Genomic DNA, 20,907 nt, shown 5'->3' on the forward strand with positions numbered 1-20,907 from the left:
TAAACGAAATCGCTCAACTTGCTCGAGCCAAATATATGTAAGAAGTTAATGAAAAAAATATTCTACTATGTTTTTCCCATCTTTGTAAGTGAAAGGCCAAACGCTCGTCCTCATAAAACACGCGAATGAGGTCATCAGATTAAGACAAAGGGAATATCGGGCGCCAAAAATCTGTGAGTTGCTATTGGACTGTGCTTCCACAGAAAGGGGCGTTTAGTTTCATTTTAAAAGACCGCGACACGGCTCAACTCTCTCTCTTCTTCGTGCTATTCTTCCTGTGTATGTCCTGCGACCTAGTCGCTTTATTTTATCTTCGGTTTTATTTTACGTTTAACTCAGTCTTTTATTTGATGCTCAGTTCTTGTCGGCAGACCGAACACAGCATTTTACGTTTTGATAGAAGTCCTATATCCTCCGGGTGAAAGGACTCCTCCACAGCATACCTTTAAGACTTTCGAATTTCCCGCGAGCAAAACACGCCCTCGAAACACCGAAAGGACGCTTCCAGCTCACCAACTACGAGGACATCCACACCCACACACGCCGGCTTGTCCAGCGACATAAAGGTCCAGTGCAAGTATAATTCAATCCAGATTCCAGCGCGTTAAAGTGTGTATTTTCCTTGTTGGTTCTTAAGGTTCAACTGTGGTAACAATCTTTGTTTTCCTGTCTTCTACTTTTCTTTCCTACTGTTTTTGTTTTTATTGTTCGATATATTCATTTTACATGTAGTTATATTGTCTAGTTCATTTTTATTAAACCCATTATACTCTTGATTGTCTCTGTTTGTTGGTCACGGAACAAAGCCTCTTTAATGTACGATCTAAAGCTACGAGCTGATACTGATAAAGTTAACTAATTTGATTAGTAAACTGATACTAAGGATAAACCTTTTTGAGAATTGGTAACGCATATCGAACAAGCAGCTCGGTGGACGAACTGAATAGTTGGGATAACAGTTGCAGTAACTCTATTAAGGTATTCCGAAAATTAATATAGCCCGCCTGCATATGAATTATATACTTAATTAATTACAATTCGTTGTGTTAATTAACTATATATCTCTGAAGCAGACGCGTGAGCTATATAATCCCTATTTGGGTGAATTTTATGTATGATGATCTAGTTCAGGCCCATATTCCATCACTGTTGATTCCAAATTAATAATTGTTGAATATTTGTTCCCCAAACCTGAGCTAAGATTCTTTACAGTGTTATCGAGTGTAGCCTCTTTTGATCAGAGAAGACTTAGTGTTTTTTGTTTGTTTTATCCTCTAAAAGTTAAGAAGGTGAAAGATCCTTTTGCATTTTTCTTTTAGGGAAGATTAGCGTAACGTACTAATAGTTTGTGATGTGTTGGTAACAAGGAAGTTTAACAATAGTTGATTTGTGTTAACAAGCGTACCCTCTGTGATTAGAGAAGTTTAGTGTTTGTTTGTGTGGTAACAAAGAAATCCACAAAATGATTAAGAAAAGTGCTAGACTAATCTCCACAACTAAAAAAGGTGGTCTTGCTACTCCTTTGTGGTCAGATAGCGAATTTAAAACACTGTTAGGAGAACAGATGGACTCCATAGTGACTGAGTCAGTCAGATTGGATTTGAGAAAGAAATTTGGTATTCACCCAGAAAAAGTATGGTCTATTGAAGAATGCAAGAAGGTGTTGGGTGCATGTATCAGGAAGAGAAACATAAAAGGCATTATTTTCTGTCACATGGAATTTAGCTTATCCATTACACAAGAACAATCTAGGTGTATAGCTAAATTAAAAGAACAGAACAAACAAATGCACACTAAGGATGACCATAACAAGGCCTCACCAAATGTGACTCAGAAGACCAAACAGTCAGATGAAACTTATCCTGACTTACACGCATTCTTTGAAACAGATGTAGACATCCCATCAGTAACTGATAAGCCTGTAGATTCAGTAAAGGTTTGTGTTGCAAGAAGATCTCAGGGAATTGAGGGAACTGAAAGTGTTCCTCCCAACACTTCTGTTGTCCAAAACCAAACTGTTGCCAAAGCACTCGGACCTAGAAACATAGAAAGACTATCCCAAAGCTTACCTTCAGTACGCACAGATTTTTCTGAATTTAGAAGGGCATTGATCAGTAAAATGCGTCTTTACGACATGTCGTTGGCAGAAGTCACACAGCTGATGTCACAAATTCTAACTGAATCTGAATTCAGCAGTTTTGAGTCTGCTTTTACTTCTGAACTACAACATGCCAGAAAAGATGAATTGAGAGAGGGAGTTCTGAAAGCGTTGAAGAACATTGTTGGACCCAAAATTGACTGGTCGAAGATCACTAGTTGTTTACAGAAGAAGGGTGAAACTGTTACTGAGTACACTCAAAGATTTTGCCAGTCAGCAGCAGCATACAGTGGTATAGCTGACACTTCAGAGAAGGTGCTAGAAGATAATGGTCCCCTAGTTCGCACATGGTTTGATGGTCTGTTGTCAGAAAATAGAAAAGCATTGCCTTTCTTAGACTTAACATGGTCCACTAGAACCATACAAAACAACTTGAAGAGGTTAGCTACTGGGGAAAGAGATTCTGATGTCAAGGCAAGAGTAAAAATTGCAGCAGCATCCTTTAAGGTCAACACAGAGAATCAACAGAAACGCAAATGTCCTAAGAGAGAGGGCAGCAGTTGTTATTACTGTGGTAAACATGGACATTGGAGAAAGGAGTGTAGGAAAAACAAAAAGAACTTTAAACAAGTTAACAATGTTACTCAGCTCCTACTCAGTCTGCTTGCTACTCTGAAGCAGCCCCTCCCCTCATCATTAAACTGGTTGATGTGTTAACCATTTGGGCTGTGAGTGCTTAATATCCCCAGTAACTTACAACAGAGATAAAAGACTTCTGTTTTTGTTTAATAGAACTAAAGGAAAGTGACTATCTCAGTTCTTCCTTTGGGGGACACTGGTTAAAGTAGACTCACAGCCTTAAATGTTATGCTACAGCACAGGCCCTTCATCAGTAATGATGTTAGGTCAGACTGTAAATGTAAAATGCCTTCATGCAGTGTCCACACTGATGAATGAAACAAAAGAAACTTCTGTCACCTCCTCCCATTGGGGAAATGGGTTAACTACCCCCACAGCCCCAAACATTGTTTTACAGCGTGCACCAGTCAAGAACCCATCCTCATGTATGATGTCTGCAATGACTGAGAATTTGTTAGAGGATGAAGGAGAAATGACTCACAATTGTGTTACGCTTACATACACACCTTCGAGGGAAGTAAAAGAAACTCCCACAGAGAATTCAGATTTTGAGTTGTTTGTTGACGGTTCAGCTCAAGTAATTGAAAGTAATTCCTATGTGGCATGGACCACATTAAGTGATGTTGATTGCAGCAGCTGCAGTATTGTGTCAGGGAAGGAGAAACCTGGACTAATGTACACACTGTAGAGTTGTTTCCCCCACCTACAGGGATAGGTTAGGACACGGAACCAGTGAGGAGCCCAGAGAAGAACCGAATGCAACAGGCTTCGAGGGTTAAACTCTGTGGTGAAGATTCCCTCATAGGCCCTATCCTAGTCCATCCTTAGCTCACTGTTCCTTAGGTGTCAAAGGTTTAAGAAATAGGGAAAGAGGAAACAACAATAGCAGACTCAGAAAAGTTTACAACCCTAGTGTTTGAACAAATACTGCTCCACTGTCTAGCAGACTCAAAAAAAGTTCACAATCCTAGTGTTTGAACAAATACTGCTCTACTGTCTTTTGTTTTTTTCCTTCTTACTCTGTGCAGACACCACTTGATGACTGTCCCGAGACCCATACGCATCAACCTCCTCACCTGCGTATGAAGCCACAACCTCCAGAAAACAACTAGACCCACTGCCGAACCAACTATCACAAAAGAAAAAAATACACAACGCAGAGACTCACATACGAAACCTTCAATCATCCATCGACATGATCAAGATTGTCCTACTACTACACATCATGAAGATCGCACAAAGTCCGGACTCCAGAAACAACATATTCTTAGAGCTGATGAATATGTCACAAATGCCTTGTTTGCTGGAAAGAAAGTGTGCATGTCACATCCGAAGATGACTGCATTCCAGGACTCACTTGTGCACAAACATGGTGGTCCAACAAGACATTCTTGATCTTTCAGCAAAATTACACCAGATGACTGAAGATTATTACCCGTAGGGACGTCACGGACCCTAAAATTGCATGTTTGTTTAAGTGTTTAAATTTGTATTTTGTGAGAGTTATTTAGAACTCTCAAAGGGGAAAATGTAGGATTACAAATTTTATTTAAATGTTTAATTTAGATTTCCAATACAATAGTAAAGTTTATAAATGATGAGACCAGGAAATCTCTGCAAACGGTAGAGGTTCCCAGCATCATATTCCTGACTGTCCCATCTCAGTACGAGAAGGCTAGGCCTTTCCTGTTCTCGTGTCTCATGCTGAGCAGGTTCCACAATCTGTATACCTTATTTACATTTGCTTTGTTTCAGAGAAGTCTTCACCTATATGTAATCCCTCCCCCTTGAAATGTATATAAACTACAATGTAAAGTTCCCTTAGTTAGACGATGTTGGAATGACTGCAGCTACCGACAAGCAATAAAGAACTTCTGGTTGGAAAACTTCCACCGTCTCCTGGTCTGAGCTTCTAACTTTTCTACAAAGAAAAAGATCACTACAATAACATTCCCGTCTTGTGTTTCAGGACTCTTATTCTGAAGTGTATTGTTGTTCCTGCTGTTTGTCTTCCTGTGTTTAGTTCCTCTTTCCATTGTTGCCTTGTTAGTTTCCATAGTTACCATCATTAGTCACCATCATTTGATCTCGTTCATGAATAAATCTTTATTCTAGTCATTTCGTTCATTTAAGAGGCTTTAAATGTTATACTTTTAACAGCCAAATTCCCTGAAAACATCCACCTACACAATCTTGATCATATTTTGAATTAAGACATCATTATAATGCAGCCAAAGATAATTTACAGCGAACATAATTATTTAATTTACTTTCATAGTCTTTAGTTCATTTTGTCATGTGACACAATGAACAGATCGTTCATAAATGAACTATTAGACAAATTTAAACAAAACAACAAAAGTAAGGCAGAACACAGGTTATTCCAGACACGGGAGAAATAGAACTAAAACACACACATAACATGCATAGAAGACAACACCAAGAACAGAAGAAACACTGGGTTATAAATACACAAGATAACAAGGCTGCCACAAGAAACAGGTGAGGGTAGTAATAAGTTGCTATGGTGACTAACTAGGGTAACTATGGGAACAAACAAGGTAGCAATGGAAACAGGAATTAATCACAGAAAGTCAAACAGCAGGAACAATAATAGTCAAAATAAGAGTCCTGAAACACAAGACCTGAAACTATGGTCCTAATGGTGTAATGCCTTTTTACACCATTATAAAATCAGCAATTTTGCGTTTTGATTTAGAATTAAAAATGATCATCTACCATTGTCATTGTGAAAATGAAAATATTTTATATATTTCATTAAATTTTCCTAAAAGAAAAACGAAGAGAGAGATTCAAAAACACAAACTGTTTATTCTTATTTTAGAATATTAGATCCATCATCGAGGGTTTGATATCTCTCCAGTTCAAGTCTTCTTGATTTAATGTCATAAACCAGCACAATGAAAGCAGCCACAGCGGACACGCCAACCAGAGCAGTGACGACCAATCGGATCACAGTTTCAGTGCTTTCACAATTATGAACTTCATCTGAAGAGAGAACTTAAGCATAGAAACAAAATGTTCAGACAGTAAATACACTAATATCACACTACAGAGACTGATTCATAAATAAATGATAACTTCACAGCAAATGTACCTGTACACAAACGACAGAGATCGGTAATGCAGACGTGTTTGGTCTGGTTGCTGATGGGATTGTTCACCACACAACTGTATGTGTTGTTATCCTGATATTCCACCTCCAGAGGAAGAGAGAGACTGATGCTGAGATCAGACACACTGATGCTGGACAACACACTGATTCCTTTGTACCAGGAGATAGTCACATGACTCACATTCATCACTGAACACAGCAGCGCACATTTTGAGCTTGATGAACATTTTGAAATGTCACTGGTAATGACAGGAATGGATAGTGGAGCTGCAAAACATGAAATAAGATGAAACCGCGGTACATTAAGAGTAACAAGAGGAATGTTTTATTTGTTAGTGTTTTAAGTGACCTATCAGGCACTGCACATTTTTTAACTCTCCCTCACACCGTGTTTACTCCGGATGAGATGCGACAAAAGCAAATAGAACCCATTATAATGATTGATGGTGTCTACACTGGATGCAGAGCGGGGCAACGTGATAACAAATTCCCCACAGTGAACTGATCCCCCTTTCTATCTCTGATGTAAGCCATTTCTGACATGAAGAACAAATGCATTTGCAATGGTCGCTTTTCACGTCAAGTGTAGGCAGCCTCGAGTGAAGAAGCAGTGTTAGTAGTTCTGTGAGACCTGAACTGGGTGTTTCAAATGAGACAGAGGCATCCACAATGTGGAAAGGCTCCAACGGTTTGAAAACCCCTGATCTAATGGAATGAGTTACGTTGGTTCACAATTAAATAACATTTCATTTCAGGAATAAAAGTATATCACAAAGTATGCTTCTTTATCTGAAAAAACAAAACAGAAAATCATGCTAATGCACATTGTGCAATAGGTGAAAAAGTCAAAATGCTGTTTTAACTAAAGTGGGACCACAGTCTAGAATGTTTCTGTAAATACATTACTCACCATAAACTGTAACACTGAACGTCTTGGTTATCTCATTATTAATAATAATACTTAATTCATAGACTCCAGTGTCTGTGATTCTGGTGTCTGTGATGGTGAGAGATCCATTTCTCTCCAGCTTCAGTCTGTCTCTGAATCTCGCATTATCATAATAAGTAGGATTGCCCTTCATTACTTTAGCTATGCGAATGCCGTCAAACCTCCACTCGATCTCATTCTTTGGTTGTATTTCAGAAACATTAGAGTCCAGAGTGACAGAATCTCCCACCATCACTGAAACTTCATGTGACTCAACATCAAACACACCTGCAAAACAAAATCAAAAGACTTAAATACTTAAAGTTTATTTTCTTACTTTGTGATACAACTATTACCATAAATAAACTTACCACACAACAAAAAGAACAAAACAAATGTGCGAATCATTTTCGTAAAGCCTCCGAGAATTAAAACTAATGTGACATTAAAAGGTAATTAATACGTTTATTTTGCGTAAAGCGCTAAAGTTTAGAGCCTATCATAAAACCCATCAGAACTCCGACAGTCTGCACACCCACATTATTGTGCGCGCGCCTGTGGTCGTGAACTAGTCCTCGCTGCAACGTGTGGTGACGTATGCATCTGTTCAACCAATGAGAGTTTTAGAGAGGTTAGTCCGGTTGTGCTTTCGGATATCCAGTTCATATGGGCAGTATCATTTATAAGCTTATTTATAAAAACAGAATGTTTATGATTACTTCTAGTGATTTAAGTTGAAATTGTGTATAAAGCTTAACAGTGACTGTAAAATATGTATTTTAGTTATGGGAGTGGCACATGTTGAGTATTGATGGATAGGGCCAGTGGAATTTTATTGACTTTTAATGGCTATTATTGATTGATGTTTGGGCTGGTTTTATTACACAGACCTGACAATCCCGTCATTGAGTTCATGGTTAACAAGTCGGATAATATAACTGACATGGTAAATAAGGTTTTCATTCAACTGTAATTGTGTATGTACAGAAAGTGGTCACAGATCTATTGACCTGTGTCTCATTTAACGAGAATTGCCGACTTCCATCCACCGACATGTTGACTATTTAGATGAGGACTGTCACTGCCCAATCTGGTTCCTGGAGACAGTTCAGGTCCAGCTCTGCTCCAACACACTACGGACAATTTAGCATGTTTTTAAATCAACGACCATTCAAAACATATGTAGGCCTATATTCTGAAGCAATTTGTTTTTCAAGCAATGTTTAATTTGCTAATATTTTATTATTTTAAAGTCTATTAGAAAGAATTTTCTACGTATAAAGAAATCATAAACAGAATCACATATTTACCAAAAGCCTGTGTATAGTTTTTAAGAATTAACTCAACGCATGTGTATAAATTCTGTAATTTTCAAAAAACTCTAAAGCTGTCAAGAGTGAGTCTGAGCTCTCATATGTGCTGAACCCCATTTATTGGCCTACCTGATGTATTTTTCTTAATCTGCATTATTCAATTTAGATTTATAATATTACCTTCTATTGATCCACACAATTTGTATAGGAACAAAATCAATTAAACAGTTGTAAAATAAATAAAGTTGGTCATTTGAAATGAAAGGTTTATTTGTAAATGAGTCATATTATGAATGAGTCAGTCAGTATTGACCAGGTCAAAGTGACCATAGGTGTAAGTGATTGTCTTAAAAACGTGCAGTCGACGTTTGGTTTAATACTGCTGTCTTATTTAGTGCTGAGATGATCATCTGTCAATCTGTTTAGAGAAAATAAAGAGGCTCTTGAATGATGCATGATGGGTTTGACAAATACCACTGTTAGCAAATCATTATACTTTTTTTTTACAGTGAATCTTTTGTGTAGAGTGGAAATCTGACTTAAAGGAAAATAATGTCTTTGCTGATTATACACATCAGTCAACCGCACACATGCAACAGTAAAACGAAGAAAGATGTTTGTCCACTCAACAGAAACCACATTCATTTGGGTCAGTCTTCCACTAAACTAACCTGAAATAAACTCGACCGCAGCAGGTTTCACTTTAACTCAGAAACTGAGCTGAGAGTGTTTAAAATATTCAGTGGAAACATGATATATCTTGCAAGAGAAAACTTTATTTAACTGTTTTTATTCCACAGTAAAGCTTTTTTGATGGGAAGTCATTCTGTCAGATTTGTGTTAGCAGAAGAAGGCCTTTATAAGCACTAAACATACAAGCACAGCAGAAAAAAAGTTCGCTTTTTGTTTGTGATTGGTCACTATTTTTTCGGTTCTTTATTTCGCTTCTCATTTCACTTTTTACCACTTTTAATTCCAATAGTCCAAACAAAACAGTCCAGCAATCATGTTTGGAGTTCATGTTTTATGATAATGATTCTGTATCATTAAGTCTTAAACTAAGGATATCTGTTCTCTGATCTAAAGCTAATGTTTGCAGATGGTCTCGGTTCTTGTGGTTATTTCAGCATCTTCTCTTCTCTGTGGTTACAGACCCTGTCTAGAGAACAACAGCATTAACAAAACCTTTCCTTATTTCTATACAACCAAATCACTTTATCAGTAAATTAGTATGTGGATGTATCAGAACTCACAAAAAGAGCTTTGTGTTGTTATTTTAACTTCTCATTTCATACCGACTGAACTTTATTATTTTGTCTCTGAGTTCCATTAGACCACATCCTGTAGATGTCTGACAGTATCTCAGCAGACACAAACTGACCCTTCATGTTCTGTGTACAATTTAATGTAAATGTGTTTTCACAGAGAATCTAAAGTTCAGAGTGTGTATTCACTCCCTGCTAGTATTTAATTCATTACTTCGGCATGATATTCTGCACTCTTTTTATTATATTTCAAGAAAACTGAACATGAATATAACAAATTATACATACTGTATACTGTATACTTTGTCTAAATTGCAAGTTAAATCATTGTTTCTTACAAGAACTTTTTTTTAAAATATATTTTTCATACCATCATTTCAGTTAACATTTATATACGTTATATACAGTACAGCTTAAAAACAAGATTTTTTTATTTGTTTGAAATATTCATTAGTTCACTAGCTGTATTTAGACTTGAGACTTAAAAAGTCATACAAGCGATTTTGAGAAGAACTGTTTAAGAATAAACATTATTCTGTTTATGTCACGGTATACAAGTTCATTGCTTCCTTCTCGTCTCGTGTTTATGTTGTTGTATGAAAGCACGTGTGTAGTGGGCGTGAATGAGTGTCATTCCTTGATCCGCTCCAGCTGATCGTCATCACATCACCAGCTGCAGCCGATCTCATCTCACCATATATTCTCACAGTTCTCTCATCTCCTTTGTCAGATCGTTGGATGTTGTCTCTCCGTGTGGTGTTCCTGTTGGATTCGTGGATGTTGTCTCTCCGTGTGGTGTTCCTGTCGTGCTTTTCACTGTTCAATAAAGAACTGAGTTTGACCTGCGATTGCTTCCGTCCTGTTTTTGACAACCATGACAGAACGATCTGACCATGCTATGGAAGCAGCAGGTTCGCCGACCTCGTTGGAGGAATTCCTTCAGCACAGCGCGAGAAGAATGGATTCTCAGGAGAGGAATCTAGGGGACACGGGTCGTGCGGTACAAGCTTTGGTGACGCAGGTGTCCGAGCTCACCCAGCAGATCCAACTACTTCGTGCTCCCGCTGCGCCACCCACACCAGCTGTTCCCCCCACACCACCAGAGATCGCTACGACATCAGAGCCACGCCTACCTGTTCCGGAATCATACGCTGGTGAGTCTGCTTACTGCAGAGCATTCCTGACACGTTGTGCCATGCATTTCGCACTGCAACCGAGAACTTTCAATAATGAGCCAGCCAAGGTGGCATTTGTCATTACTCTGTTGACCGGAAAGGCGGCGTTATGGGGGACAGCGGTGTGGGAAAATCAAGACCCTTGCTGTGCCTCGTTCCAGGCACTCTCCTCAGAGATTAGACGGGTGTTCGATCGGGCCGTCGCGGGGAGAGAGGCTGCCAGGGTGTTGGCCGACCTCCGTCAGGGTGACAGGTCGGTCTCGGACTATTCGATCGAGTTCCGCACCCTGGCGGCCGAAAGCCAGTGGAACGAGGCGGCGCAGTGGGACATGTTCCTGCATGGGTTGGCTGACCGCGTCCAGAGGGAGATCTACGCCCTGGACCTCCCCACGACGCTGAATGGACTCATCGAGCTTGCTCTGAGGGTGGACGCTCGCATCACCAGAGTCGGGGGAAGAACACCGTCCATTCGGTCTCCAGCTGGAGCAGAGGGTCAACGGTCCAGTGGCAGGGACGTGGTCAGCCCAGTCTTCGATCACGAACCCATGCAGGTGGGTCGAGCTCGGCTTTCCCGGGAGGAGAGGGAAAGGCGGAGGTCCCAGGGCCTCTGCCTATACTGTGGAGGTTCGGGACACTTTGCCTACAACTGCCCGGTAAAAGGCCAAGCCCGATAGTAAGTATGAGGCTACTATCGGGTGGGATCTCCGCCGAGAAGACCTCATCCACATCTACCCTCCTTCCGGTAAGACTGAGATGGTCAATTCACCAGCACGACTGTCAAGCACTTCTGGACTCCGGGGCTGAGGGTAATTTTATGGACAGTACTTTTGCACATAGACTTCAGATTCCCCTTAAACCACTCACACAGAGGATTGCAGCACACGCATTAAATGGTCAAGAACTTCCCATCATCTCGCTCATCACCGAAAACATCACACTCATCACCTCAGGCAATCACTCAGAAACTATTTTTTTTTATATACTGGATTCCCCCCTGGCACCTGTAGTTCTTGGACACCCCTGGCTCATTCATCACAACCCTCGTGTGGACTGGCAGCAAAGAGCTATTCTGGAGTGGAGCAAGGAATGTCATAAGTCTTGTCTGATGTCTGCTTGTCCGTCTGTGCCTGTTTTTGTGTTACAGGAGGAGGCAGGGGACTTGTCTAACGTGCCCGAGGAGTACCACGATCTGAAGGAAGTGTTCAGTAAGTCTCGGGCTGCTTCTCTTCCTCCGCATCGTCCCTATGACTGTGCCATAGATTTACTGCCAGGTAAGTCTCCGCCTAAGGGCAAGTTATATTCGCTTTCCAATCCGGAGAGGGAGGCTATGGAGAAATATATTTCTGATTCTCTGGCAACCAGTTTCATCCGTCCTTCCTCTTCTCCGGCGGGGGTTCTTTTTTGTGGGAAAGAAGGACGGGTCTCTGCGACCTTGTATTGACTACCGGGGGCTGAATAACATCACGGTAAAGAATACTTATCCTTTGCCGTTAATGTCTTCAGCCTTCGAGAGGTTGCAGGGAGCGTCCGTTTTCACGAAATTGGACTTGCGTAACGCTTATCATCTGGTTCGCATTAGGGAGGGGGATGAATGGAAGACTGCCTTTAACACCCCCAGGGGGCACTTTGAATACTTGGTCATGCCTTTCGGGCTGTCCAACTCCCCAGCAGTCTTCCAGGCACTGGTCAATGACGTGTTGCGAGACATGATAGATCAGTTCATATATGTTTACCTGGATGACATATTGATATTTTCCTCGTCTCTCCAGGAACATGTGCAACACGTACAACGAGTGCTTCAGAGGTTGCTAGAGAATGGGCTTTTTGTCAAGGCGGAGAAATGCGATTTTCATGCACAGTCTGTTCCTTTTCTAGGATACATCATTTCGTCTGAGGGAATGCGTGTGGACCCTGAGAAGGTTAAGGCTGTGGTAGAGTGGCCAAGTCCAGATTCCCGTAAGGCCCTGCAGAGGTTTCTGGGGTTCGCCAACTTCCATCGGCGTTTCATTCGCAACTTCAGCCAACTAGCCGCACCTCTGACTGCCTTGACCTCCCCCAGAACTCCGTTCAGGTGGTCAGATACAGCCGAGGCTGTGTTTGCCAAACTCAAGAGCCGCTTTGTTTCAGCTCCCATCCTCGTTGCCCCTGATTCTTCACGTCAGTTCGTGGTGGAGGTCGACGCGTCAGAGGTGGGGGTAGGAGCAGTCCTGTCCCAGCGTTCGCCCGCAGACGATAAGATGCATCCTTGCGCGTTTTTTTCTCATCGTTTATCCCCAGCCGAACGCAATTACGACATTGGTAACAGGGAGTTGTTGGCAGTCAAGTTAGCGTTGGAGGAATGGCGTCATTGGTTAGAAGGTGCGGGGGTTCCTTTTATCGTCTGGACCGATCACAAGAATCTAGAGTACATCAGAACCGCCAAAAGATTGAACTCCAGGCAGGCTCGGTGGGCACTTTTTTTCGGTCGTTTTGATTTTTCTCTCTCGTACCGCCCGGGTTCTAAGAACATCAAACCCGACTCTTTATCTCGCATTTTTGATCGTTCCGAACGCCCGTCTACTCCCGAGTGCATTTTACCGGAAACCCTATTTGTTTCCACACTCGTATGGGAGATCGAATCGAAGGTCAAGACGGCCTTAGAAGGGGTAATGCCTCCGCCCGGTTGCCCACCGAATCGCTTATTTGTGACGGAGGGATTACGGTCCGACGTTATAAAGTGGGGTCATTGCTCCAACGTAGCTTGTCATCGAGGAGTTAATCGTACTAAGTTTTTAGTCAAGGAACGATTTTGGTGGCCACTTATGGCTCGTGACATCCACAGTTTTGTTTTGGCTTGCTCGGTCTGTGCCACTGGTAAGACTTCCAATCGTCCGCCTGATGGGCTCCTTCAACCGCTGCCTGTCCCTTCGAGACCCTGGTCCCATATCGCTCTAGATTTTGTCACCGCCCTCCCGCCCTCCCAGGGCAACACAGTCGTTTTGACTGTGGTGGACCGGTTCTCGAAGGCGGCTCATTTCATTCCCTTACCCAAATTACCCTCAGCTAAGGAGACAGCGTTGACAGTCATTGACCACGTCTTTCGCTTACATGGCCTCCCGATGGACGTGGTCTCTGACAGAGGACCCCAGTTTGTGTCCAAATTTTGGCAAGAATTTTGTAAGTTACTGGGGGCGACGGTTAGTCTGTCCTCAGGGTTCCATCCCCAGAGCAATGGTCAGACCGAGAGAGCCAACCAAGATCTGGAAAGGGTGTTGCGATGTTTGGTTTCTAAGAATCCTTCCTCTTGGAGTCAACAGATTTCCATGGTGGAGTACGCCCACAATACGTTACCAGTGTCGGCTACGGGCCTATCTCCGTTTGAGTGTAGTTTAGGTTACCAGCCACCTATTTTTCCTAGTCTGGAATCCGAGGTCGCGGTCCCCTCCGCGCACGCCTTAATCCAGAGGTGTCACCGCACTTGGACTAGAGCCCGTGAGGCTCTACTCCAAGTGGGGGCGCGCACCAAGGCTAAGGCCGATCGCCACCGGTCAAAGCCTCCCGTATACGTCGTTGGTCAAAAAGTGTGGCTTTCAACTAAGAACATTCCTCTCCGATCCGTCTCTAATAAGCTTGCCCCCAAATTCATTGGCCCGTTCACTGTCACCAAGATCATTAGTCCGGTGACAGTCCGCCTTAGTTTACCTCCAGCGTACAGGAGGGTTCACCCCGTTTTCCATGTTTCAAAAATCAAGCCCGTGTTTCATGCTCGTATTAATCCGCCAGTCCCGGTTCCCCCCCCGCCGCGTCTCGTAGATGGGGAGACCACCTATTCGGTAAATCGCATTCTGGATTCTAGACGGAGGGGACGTGGATTTCAGTACTTGGTGGACTGGGAAGGTTACGGTCCGGAGGAGAGAAGTTGGGTTCCGGCTAGAGACATCCTGGATCACTCTCTGATCGATGATTTCAATCGACAGGTAAGGGAGTCTGGGAACGCCAGGAGGCGTTCCTAGGAGAGGGGGTACTGTCACGGTATACAAGTTCATTGCTTCCTTCTCGTCTCGTGTTTATGTTGTTGTATGAAAGCACGTGTGTAGTGGGCGTGAATGAGTGTCATTCCTTGATCCGCTCCAGCTGATCGTCATCACATCACCAGCTGCAGCCGATCTCATCTCACCATATATTCTCACAGTTCTCTCATCTCCTTTGTCAGATCGTTGGATGTTGTCTCTCCGTGTGGTGTTCCTGTTGGATTCGTGGATGTTGTCTCTCCGTGTGGTGTTCCTGTCGTGATGTTCTTTTTAAATTATAGTATTTTTCAATAAGTAGCATATATAATCTTTACTTCATTGGGGAACAGAGAGTGCAGAAAGCAAATAAACTGAGAAGTCTTTAAATCTTATTGTTTCCTGACTGCGTTTCCATTAACTGTTTTACACAAAATGTTAAAATAGCATTACATGTATTTTGTGAAAGAATCATTGCTATAGGCCTACTGAAATTATAGGTAGGCTACAATTGTACTTTTTTGTATTATTTACCTGTACTACATTTTTTTAAACAACTATTACTTAACTGTAAATAGCAATGTTTTGTCAGACAGTGTTTTAAAATGAGTTAAGGGTTAAATCCAATTTTCCCCCTGATAACCAAGAAAGGCACGGCAAGTTTATTTATATTTAATACAAAATGGTAATTCAAATTACTTTATATAAAAGTGAAGGAAATTAAATAAAAATAAAATAGGAAATAGAAATAACAATACAAATTTATATCAAATATATTTAAAGAATAAAGAAATTAATTTATACAGTGCAATAGGATGCAGTAAAATACTACGAAAAACGGTTTGTAGAAACGAAGCTGAAAGAGTTAAAACTTAGTGCCAAAAATAAGAGAAAAGAAATTTTGAAATACCATTCATGTTGCTGAAGACTTCAGGCTAATAATAAATATGAACAGTGGACTTTCTGTAATGAACTGAAATGTTGTGTCTCTAGACGGCGCCGTTTCCATGTCTACCAGACAGAGACGCTTTATTACTTTTTCTTTTTTCAACCTAAAGAATTTAAATGGAGGATGTCAAAACGCCCAGTCAACCATGTTAATCGAGAAAAGAAGTATTGCAGACGTGAAGTAACCTATAGTTGATGGTGCAGAATCTCTCTTTCCCTTTTCTCTAAGATGTCTTCAAAAAGAAAAGAAAACGCATTATTTTCTCAACAGCGATCAGACATTAAAAGTGCTTCAAAGACTTCTGGATCAGAAGAAGCCCAAACAATGATGACATGTTTCGGTAGTCACCATTTTAGATACTTTTGAGCCTATAGTTCAAAGATGATAACCAGCACATGGTTACCTAGTGCAGTTCGGAACAGTTGTACATGCATAAACACACACACACTGTTTCGGTAGTGACATGAAAATGTGGTACACATTTTTTTTTAATAAAAATAAAATATAAAATAAATGTATTTTTTTTTAACGTCACTTTTTAAAAGAAATTAATTTCATTTTCACAAGGATATGGTTTGGGACAGCCACCTCCAAATTGAAAGTACCCAATAAATTATGATTTTATATATATATTAAGCTTACTGATATTTTAAATATTATTGTGGGATTCAATAGATAATAGAAGGATCTTGGTAAACTTCTCAAATTTGATTTAAATGCTTTTTAAATGTGTTTTTTGGTTGTGGGACAGCAGTTTGCACCTATTCTGTAGAATGGCCCAAGTAAGAAATTTAATTTTGCTATGTTTAAATACATTTTAAGTGATATCTTCCAAAGATTATTTTAATTTTGGCACAATTTTTTCTCTATATAGTGTTGATATGGCAACTAGTAAATACACTACGTTTCGTCATGCTGGCATGTGTGGAAAGTTTTAAACCATGTGTGTTACAACTAGCCCTGCTAGTTTGTGCCCCGCTCACCCCTGTAAAGGTAGCCTATAGAGTTTCCACCACAACAACCTAAACGTCATTGGTCACGTAATGCTTTTTCAGCTGTTTATGTCATTTGAAATGAATACATTAATGACTGCCAAAATTTCTTATGCTCTGACTAACAATCATAATGATATTCTGGAATTTAATCCCATAGGCATGGGCGTAGCTTGACATTTGGGATTGACCAGAGGATCTCTAACTCTGAATCCAAAGCCGCAGTCTTGAGTTGTTGTTGCGTGTGCGTCATTTAGTGTGTGTAGGCTTCTGAGATCAATTAGCCTATAGGCTGCCACGAATTTTGTCTTCCGATCAGCCTAAATTTATCTACGTTACGCGCTTTTCGTGTTACTCATTAAACGTCTGTGCGTGCGTTTAGGTTGTTGTTTTGTGATAGTTAACTTATTTATGAAATTATTTCTGTAGCCTACCCTAGTATGAAAGTTTCTACAAGCATAAATATGAGCAACCGCTTTACTGTTTGTTCCCTGTTTAGCTGTTTACTTCGTTGTTGTATTAGTGTTGTGTTTGCTGCCTGTGTAAAAGTGCAATGTTGTAGACCTACGTAGATATTGTTCCAAATAGCCATGACTTTAATGCAATCTAGGGTTTACGAAGAAAACAAAACGGGGTGTGAAGCTCGGATGTTCGGGAGGGGTTTAGAGTAGAGCCTTTGTTCCTCTGCATCGAATTTAGGCCTACAACACATAAAGCTAATCATTTTTAACTGTTTCTAACTTTGTTGTATACAAACATTCAGTGCAGGAATTATTTTGATTTACTTTTATCACAATGTACAATGGCAAAACATTTTTTTTAACTGTTTCTAACTTGGAATTGGAAGATGCTGTTTTTTAGGCTACACAAGTAAAGGGTTGAATTATTAACAATGTTCGACATTCCCTAGAATTACTTAATTGAGGATTATGTAATCAAAACTATTACATAAAAACTTAAACCACAGAGTTGAGAAAACACACGGATAGCTAGTTCATGGAGCGAATTTGGTTAATTTAATTATAAAGAAAATGATAAAGACAAAAACAGAATCCACTCACAACTGAGAAAAAAGAGAAAGATTAAATTAAGTTTATTGATGTTGCTACTGTATTACTATGCTGATAGTGATACAAGTTTTTTTAAATGCTCCATTGTGTCTCTTAAGCATTATTTTATTCCAGTGGTTGTCGCTTCTCATTTGCATGAAGTTGAGTATTTCTTATTTTTGATGCTTTGTCAAATGGCACACTTCATGTACACTTTCTGTCTTGTGAACTTAGAATGGCAAAGCATGTATTATTCAAATTAGAAGTTAGAAGGCTTGTTCTTATTCCAGAGTTATTGAACAGACCAAGCAGCTGCAACAAATTAAAACTTTTGACAACATATTTTTGAAGGATTTCCCCATTTCCCCTCTTTTTTAGGCTGTGATTATTCTGAATAGAAGTACTTTTTAATTTGACTTTACTTTTTGTCTCTTTTCTTTTCTTGAACAACTACCATGTTATTGATCTTAATTACATGTAATTTCCAGGTCATACTGAGTGGCTGATTTTTGTCACAAATCAATGCTTTGCTGTTTGCACTGGGATCTTTGCAGTAATGTCAGAGGAGCGAGGAAAGAACTCTCTCTGAAGTGAATCTCCAAGAGAAACAGAGGTGAGGCAGTTTTCAATTAATCATTTTGAACACTTTTTAACTTTAAACACGTTTTAATCAACAAAACCTTTTTAACAAGGAGTGTTGTATACTTGCTGTGTTTTTTTATATTTTCAAATATAAATTTAGAACTGCCTAAATCAATATTTGTTATACACATGGATTAAAAAGCATTGAACCAATAATTAGTTTCAGACAGTACAGGTTTTGTTAAACTGCAGAAACAATTCACAGTGCTATGTCTTCGTATCTCTCTCTCTCTCTCTCTCTCTCTCTCTCTCTCTCTCTCTCTCTCTCTCTCTCTCTCTCTCTCTCTCTCTCTCTCTCTCTCTCTCTCTCTCTCTCTCTCTCTCTTCTCTCTCTCTCTCTCTCTCTCTGTTCTTTGTGTCATTAGTGTAAGATCAGGCTCATATGTTTCAGTGTCTTTGAAGAGTGACATTTCAATAAATTTGCCACCAAACCTCAGTGAGAAAACACCATCACCAACCAAAAGGTATTTCATGTGTTTTAGAAGTGTTGTGTTAGCTAATTTCTCCAATGTGGTGTATGTAATAGAACTTCACTGAATAATACAATAAACCACAAATCACCTGTATATATATTTTTTCTTTCTCTCTTTTTGTCATTAGTTAAAGAACATGCTCACATGTTTTCAGCTTTGTGTCTGTGAAGAGTGACCAATCGAAAGATTCCGGCCCTACATAGTGAGAAAAAAACATCATCTACCAAAAGGTATTTAATGTGTTTTACATTGATTTGTGTTAACTGTGATAAAACTTAATAAATAAAACAATCACAGAACAAGATAAGGTACTCTTTAAAAGGTCATTCAATGTTAAACTTCATTTTCTGAGATTGTTTTGCCCACTATCATAGAAGATAATGTTAGTATCTGAAAAGTTCTTAATTTTGGGATAGGTATGTACATTTTCAGAAATATTAATAATTGATTTTCATTAAAAGAAACAGGCAAAGTAAATAATTAATTGTTAACAGGAATACTGCAAAATGCACACGGAGAACTTCTGGCTTTAAAGTTTAAAGACATGGTGTTATCCTATGGCTCACATATATTAAGCTCTGTGTCTGTGAAGAGTGACTATTCAATCAGACTTGTTGGTCACACATAGACTGTGTTAGAAAGTAATTCATTGACTGGTTATACAACTACATTTCCCACCAACTCTGTTTCTGTATTGAGGAAGGCTGGGTAATAATAACCCTCTGGTTTGATGATGGTTTGACCCAATTGATAAAGACAACTGTGTTCCTGATAGAATCCATATGTTTTCTTTTTAATGTGTGGTTTAGTTACAAAGAGCAGAAGACTACAGTAAATATTGGTGCAGAATTTACACGATGGCAAACTCTGAAAGCACAGAAGGGATGGAAGAGTGATTTGGAACTGGCATCTTTTCTTCTCAACAGGTGGGAACACAAGAGACCACAGTTTACCGTGCACTGTTTAATTTACAACATAAATAATGTTCCATGCCAATGCCTTGACCTCCTCACTCTAAACTGCCAAGTTAATGTTAATGTTATAGCCTCTGATGGTTCCATTGTATTTAACATAAGCAAGGCTAATAGTGTCATAACCTCAATATAATTAAACAATTTGCTTTCGGATCTGTGAGTAATGAGACATAAGTCATGAGACAACGGTGTAGACATTTGGCTAAAAATGGACCTACTGTATGTTACTTATGTAATTAAATGGAATGCATGTTACAGTAGCCTACTTTTGTTGCTTGCGAAAGTGGGCAAAAGCCAATCGCACTGAAAACAACAGAAGCTTAATAGAATGGTTCACATCTTGATCACCCTTTTCACCTCTGATGTTTTTCATCCCTGCTTTTTAAATGTGATATGTGATTTCATCTTCTAAATCAAGTTTGACCGTGTTCAATTTAAAGATGAAAATATGAATCATATTGAACATTTCTTGTAAGTAAAATTCAGTGTCTTGCGATCAGAACATAAATTTGGACCCAGAACATTCGGACCCAGTTAGCCTTAACAGGCTGAAGAGGAAATGTGTGTAGCTAAAAATAAATATTTTGTTGTGTGAATTGTGTGATAATTTTGGTTTTGGCAATTGTCTTCTCTATCTCCTGTTCTTGATTACACTGATGTGTTGCACTTTTGTCAAGGTGAAATGATCAAGGACATTTATGCTTGCCTTCATGTTGAGTTACAAAATAATAATTGCTTACACCCCAATAGAAAAAAATCCCACTGTTAATGCTAATCTCAAGAATAGTCTTGTATTGCGTATGAAGCTGCTTCTCAGCATACAACATATTTGCGCACTAAGTACTTTTATCCTCAGATTGCTTTGGATATATTAAAATGTTTTCTGACACCACAGAATTTTATTTTAATTTACTGCAACCACTGGCCAAATCTATTTTGCTAACAGGGTTCAATATGAGAAATCAAACTCAGAATTCCAGAAGTACCGCCTCCGTAAGGAGTTCAGTGAAAATCACCTATGGATCTTCCAGGTAGGAAAGACATTTTTTTATATATTTAGATTATAACGAATATGAATATGTTATTGAAAAAATGTAAAATTGTGTATTTGTGTATATATATATATATATATATATATATATATATATATATATATATATATATATATATATTGGTAATTAACATTTCTCTGAGGTGTTTTCTGGGCCCTGTAGGTGTTTTGACCCTGCCCTGCCATTTTTACCCTTTTTTACTATTACCGATAATATTTTCATGGCTAAAGTCTGAT

The 20,907-nt window shown here is 39.6% G+C and overlaps 1 protein-coding gene and 1 pseudogene across 3 annotated transcripts in view; one reads left to right on the top strand and one right to left on the bottom strand.

Annotated features, from left to right (window-relative positions):
- Positions 1 to 5,549: 5,549 nt before the first annotated feature.
- Positions 5,550 to 7,350, bottom strand: LOC143735466 (CD48 antigen-like). Of its 2 annotated transcripts, XM_077225653.1 has the most exons (5): positions 7,173 to 7,318; positions 6,784 to 7,089; positions 6,055 to 6,140; positions 5,856 to 5,958; positions 5,550 to 5,758 (listed from the first exon to the last, which is right to left on the bottom strand). In XM_077225653.1, the coding sequence occupies exons 1-5, from the start codon at positions 7,207 to 7,209 to the stop codon at positions 5,574 to 5,576; spliced, it is 717 nt and encodes a 238-aa protein (XP_077081768.1). In that variant the 5' UTR covers positions 7,210 to 7,318; the 3' UTR covers positions 5,550 to 5,573. The 2 variants fall into 2 exon arrangements, with proteins under 2 accessions (XP_077081768.1, XP_077081767.1); XM_077225652.1 differs by having other exon boundaries at positions 5,856 to 6,140; positions 7,173 to 7,350.
- Positions 7,351 to 10,253: 2,903 nt separating this feature from the next.
- Positions 10,254 to 20,907, top strand: part of LOC143736336 (NACHT, LRR and PYD domains-containing protein 3-like) — a 38,073-nt pseudogene continuing 27,419 nt past the window's right edge. The window contains exons 1-3 of the transcript XR_013203413.1: positions 10,254 to 10,876; positions 19,455 to 19,571; positions 20,566 to 20,650. The product of XR_013203413.1 is annotated as an NACHT, LRR and PYD domains-containing protein 3-like (transcript). The remainder of the gene's footprint in view (positions 10,877 to 19,454; positions 19,572 to 20,565; positions 20,651 to 20,907) is intronic.

The sequence above is a fragment of the Siphateles boraxobius genome, unplaced genomic scaffold, assembly GCF_051911475.1.
Source record: "Siphateles boraxobius isolate OS27281-9 unplaced genomic scaffold, OSU_SipBor_1 13, whole genome shotgun sequence".
In the NCBI taxonomy this organism is placed as follows: Eukaryota; Metazoa; Chordata; class Actinopteri; order Cypriniformes; family Leuciscidae; genus Siphateles; species Siphateles boraxobius.